The sequence below is a fragment of the Aedes albopictus genome, chromosome 2 (genome assembly GCF_035046485.1).
Source record: "Aedes albopictus strain Foshan chromosome 2, AalbF5, whole genome shotgun sequence".
Taxonomy (NCBI): domain Eukaryota; kingdom Metazoa; phylum Arthropoda; class Insecta; order Diptera; family Culicidae; genus Aedes; species Aedes albopictus.
The window spans coordinates 67,208,582-67,212,739 of record NC_085137.1 but is presented as its reverse complement, the minus strand read 5'-3'; the positions used below and the strand labels follow the sequence as shown (position 1 = coordinate 67,212,739).

Here is a 4,158-nt window from a genome sequence, read left to right as displayed (position 1 = left end):
GGGCGGCCGACCTTCAGGACCGAAAGTCGGTAAGCGGATACGTCTTCAAGGTGTATGGATGTACCGTGTCGTGGAGCAGCAAGAAGCAATCCACCGTATCGTTGTCGTCAAGCGAAGCTGAGTACGTTGCGCTTAGTGCAGCGGCAACTGAAGCCATATGGATCAGCGGCATTTTGGAGGACCTGCATATCGTTGCCAATCCGGTGACGATTTTCGAGGACAATCGTGGCTGTGTCTGCATGGCCAAGAACCTGGAAAGAAAGAGGACCAAACACATCGATGTGAAGCACCACTTAATCCGGGATCTGGTCGCGAGCGGTATGCTGAACGTTGAATCAATCGGCACTCGTGATCAACTGGCTGATCTCTTCACGAAATCCCTGGAAGCCAGCCGGTTCCAACAGTTGACGACCAACCTAGGAATGTCGGATTGAGAGGGGGTGTGAAAAACTAAGTAATCTGGGAGTTTATGACTTCCGGAATATCAATGCGCATGCGTCGTGGTCATCATCATCATCATCGAAATGGTAACCACGGCAACCAAACAAGCAACTGGTGGGATATAAATATGTGGCTTTTCACCCAGGCCGGTTCAGTTCAAAACCAACCGTCAAGTTAATTGTAATTTCACTGTAATAAACCAAGTTAGTTCGTAACACGTGTTTCTCTGCTACCTACAAGACTGGAGTTATTGCAGAGGAATTCCTGGAGTAATTGCGGAGGGATTCCTGTAGTAATTCCGGAGGAATTCCTGTAGTAATTCCGGAGAAATTCCTGTAGTAATTCCATAGGAATTCCTGTAGTAATTCCATAGGAATTTCTGTAGTAATTCCGGAGGAATTCCTGTAGTAATTCCGGAGGAATTCCTGTAGTAATTTTGGAGGAAATCCTGTAGTAATTCCGAAGGAACTCATGGAGGGTCCGGAGGAATTCCTGGAGGAATCCACGGAGGAGTTCCTGGGGGAATCCCAGAGGAATACTTGTTGTTGGAATCCCGGGGGAGGAATTCCTTAATTCTGAATTAATCCTGAAGTAATTTTGGAGGAGTTCCTGGAGTAATTCTTGGAGTAATTCCGGAGGAATACCTGGAGCTATTTCGGAAGAACTCCTGGAAGAATTTCGGAAGAATTCTTAGAATGATTCCGGGAGATTTCCTGAAAAAAAAAGCCGGAGAAACTCCTGGTGTAATTCCGGAAAAATTCCTGGAGGAAATCCGGGGGAGTTCCTGGAGGAATACTTCGAGGAATCCCGGAGGAATTCCTGGAGTTACAGTTCACTTCTCACTATTCACTGGTCACTCTGCTTAACAATCCTCATTGCTTAGTGCTTACTGCTCAATTCTCACTCTTGTCCGATTTTCTGAAGCCTAAATGCCGGGTGTATAACATAGGCAATAGTTAAAATGAGCTTCAAGTCCAGTTAGTAGCTTTTTTTTTCCTTCTGCTTTGCCAGAATTTCGTTACCACTAACAATATCAAAGTTTCAGTTAAGGGACGTCTGGACGTTGTCAAAAAATTCAAATTATTAGGCGCACGATTATCAACTTCTAAATTTTATTGCCATCTTCATTAGCTTATTACACCTAAGCTCTAGCAGTCTCGTTCGGCGTAAATGGAACAAACAAGTGGATGCCTAATTAACAAAACTGTTTCCAAATTTCACTGGTAGAAGCGATACACCTAAGGGGTCGTCCGCATCAAATACCATGATCAATGTATTTTTATAATTTTGTACCTACTAACATGGATCACACGGGGAAAAATAGTGACCCATGAACGACTCCTTAACGAAAAACAAGAAACATTTCCTCAGTTACGCTGTTCCCCTTAATGTTGCGACCACTGGATCGACTTGATGTCAATGCCTTCTTGCACCATTTCCCACAGTGGCGACATCTCACGCAATCGTGTCACGTGCTTGATGCACTTCTCAGCGATGTAGTCAATCTCCTCCACCGTAGTGAAACGTCCGATTCCGAACCGTATCGAACTGTGCGCCAGATCCTCATCGGCACCGATGGCCCGCAGCACATAAGACGGTTCCAGCGAAGCAGAAGTACAGGCGGATCCACTCGAGAGGGCCACGTCTTTGAGGGCCATCAACAGCGATTCACCCTCGACGTACGCAAATGAAAGATTCACGCATCCGGGATAGGAATGGACCGGATCACCATTGCGGACAACTTTCGGCAGGGCCGCGAAGATCTGATCCATCAGGCGCTGCGAGAGGAATTCCATCCACTTGTGGTCGTATTCCATTTCTCGGCTAGCAATCTCACAGGCCTCTCCCAATCCAACTACCAATGGAGTCGGAACGGTTCCACTTCGGATGCCACGCTCCTGGCCACCGCCACTCTGGATCGCTTCCACCCGAACTCGAGGTCGTCGACGCACGTAAAGAGCACCGATTCCCTTGGGACCATATATCTTGTGACCGGAAATGGACATCAAATCGATGTTCATCTTGTTGACGTCGAGCGGGATCTTTCCCACGGCCTGGGCGGCATCGGTGTGGAAAAATGTTTTTTTTGATTTGCAAAGCTTGCCAATATCGGCCACCGGCTGTTTCACGCCGATTTCGTTATTCACGGTCATGATGGACACTAGGGCCGTTTCCGGTGTGATCGCTTTGTCCAGCTCTTCCATGTCGATCAGCCCATTCGTCTGCACCGGAAGATACGTCACTCGGAAACCTTCTCCCTCCAGGGCACGGCATGAATCCAGCACGCACTTGTGCTCGGTTTGGGTCGTAATGACGTGCTTCTTCTTTGCGCCGTAGAACCGGGCCACTCCTTTCACGGAAATGTTGTTCGATTCGGTTGCACCGGATGTAAAAATGATCTCCTTCGGATCGGCACCGATCAAGTTGGCCACCTGCGAGCGGGCTTTTTCCATAGCTCCTTCAGATTCCCACCCGTAGGCGTGCGTTCGAGAGTGTGGGTTGCCATAGTAGGCCGTCATGTAGGGCATCATTGCATCAAGGACGCGGGGATCCTGAAAGGAACAAAGATCAAAATAAAGTTCCGATCAATCTACGCAGTGGTGATGCTGCCTTTCTCATAGAATACGTTCTCTTGCTGGAAACAGCAAAAAAGTTCCACGATTTTAAATGATCAAAATATCATTTCGATAAGTTCAACAAAATTCATCAATGAGTTTAAGAAACTGACGGATAGATATCTTGCCCCGTCTTACCCTAAATAACTATATCGGGCTCTTCAAGTTGGTAATTATCTATATCGACCGTATATGAACGAGAAAGGCAAAACGTGCACTAGGTCAACAACCCAGATAAGAGCTATTATTGCACTGTAATAACCTATAGTAGATCCAACTGCGATACATACCATTGAAGTCGTCGCCTGAGCGTCCAGATAAAGTGGTCTTCCGTCAAGCACTTCATCTTTGATGCTGTATTTTTTCTCTGCAATGGGTAGGAAAATAGTGTCAATTCATTGCTCTATGAGTAAGAACCAATTTATTCTCTACAGTATTCCTACTGCATCTGACCTTGAAATTTTACATCAGTGATAGAAAACTGATTACAAAAATTACGATTCGCTTACCGGATGAGACGGTTCGAGCCTGTGCCTGGAGCGATGGTGCGTTACTGCGTAGAACTTGCCGGGACACTGCGCCACCGAGTTTTCGCGAAATCGTTAGCATCCTGCCGACCGATACCAATTATTGTCACCGGTAGTGCAATCGATACTTGAATGTTACACAAATTGTGAGAACGATTTCGTAATTTCGTTTAAAATACTTTCTCAGAATAAATTGCTGCCCGTGCGGCAGAGTTTCGCTGCGGTGAGTGAAGGAATGTTTTTATTTTTTTTCTGATCTGACAACCGACTTTGACATTTGGATCCGCGCAGGGGTGTGGCGAAAAAAGTGAAACGAGCCGTTCGATTCATTTTCTGATTCATGCGATGTTTTTACTCGAAACAAAAAATAATGGCCAGAGCAGGGGAACGACACTATTTTTGTCAAGCCTTGTAAAGTTTTTTTTCGTTTCTTTTGGGGTTCTTCGCATATTAAGTAACGCTAAGAGCAGAGGGAGCAAAGTAGCGCAATATCAGTCTTGTCAGGTGACTACAGATATTACACCATCGTCACTATCACTTCAGCCCGTTCAATATCAAGACGACAATGTACAGTG

General features: G+C 46.1%; 1 protein-coding gene across 2 annotated transcripts; it reads right to left on the bottom strand.

Moving 5' to 3' along the window:
- Window positions 1-1,536: 1,536 nt before the first annotated feature.
- LOC109404803 (cysteine desulfurase, mitochondrial) lies at window positions 1,537-3,858 on the bottom strand. Of its 2 annotated transcripts, XM_062849768.1 has the most exons (4): window positions 3,763-3,858; window positions 3,566-3,710; window positions 3,347-3,423; window positions 1,537-2,993 (listed from the first exon to the last, which is right to left on the bottom strand). In XM_062849768.1, the coding sequence occupies exons 2-4, from the start codon at window positions 3,663-3,665 to the stop codon at window positions 1,827-1,829; spliced, it is 1,344 nt and encodes a 447-aa protein (XP_062705752.1). In that variant the 5' UTR covers window positions 3,666-3,710; window positions 3,763-3,858; the 3' UTR covers window positions 1,537-1,826. The 2 variants fall into 2 exon arrangements, with proteins under 2 accessions (XP_062705752.1, XP_029727277.2); XM_029871417.2 differs by having other exon boundaries at window positions 3,566-3,825.
- Between the last annotated feature and the right edge of the window lie 300 nt (window positions 3,859-4,158).

Bases quoted from the DNA above. Each gene is read 5' to 3' on its own strand.
- LOC109404803 (XM_062849768.1), bottom strand. From the start codon at position 3,665: ATGCTAACGATTTCGCGAAAACTCGGTGGCGCAGTGTCCCGGCAAGTT. The intron at 3,424-3,565 runs GTAAGCGAATCG...TACCCATTGCAG, and splicing joins GGCTCGAACCGTCTCATCCG to AGAAAAAATACAGCATCAAA. The intron at 2,994-3,346 runs GTATGTATCGCA...TGTTCCTTTCAG, and splicing joins CTCAGGCGACGACTTCAATG to GATCCCCGCGTCCTTGATGC.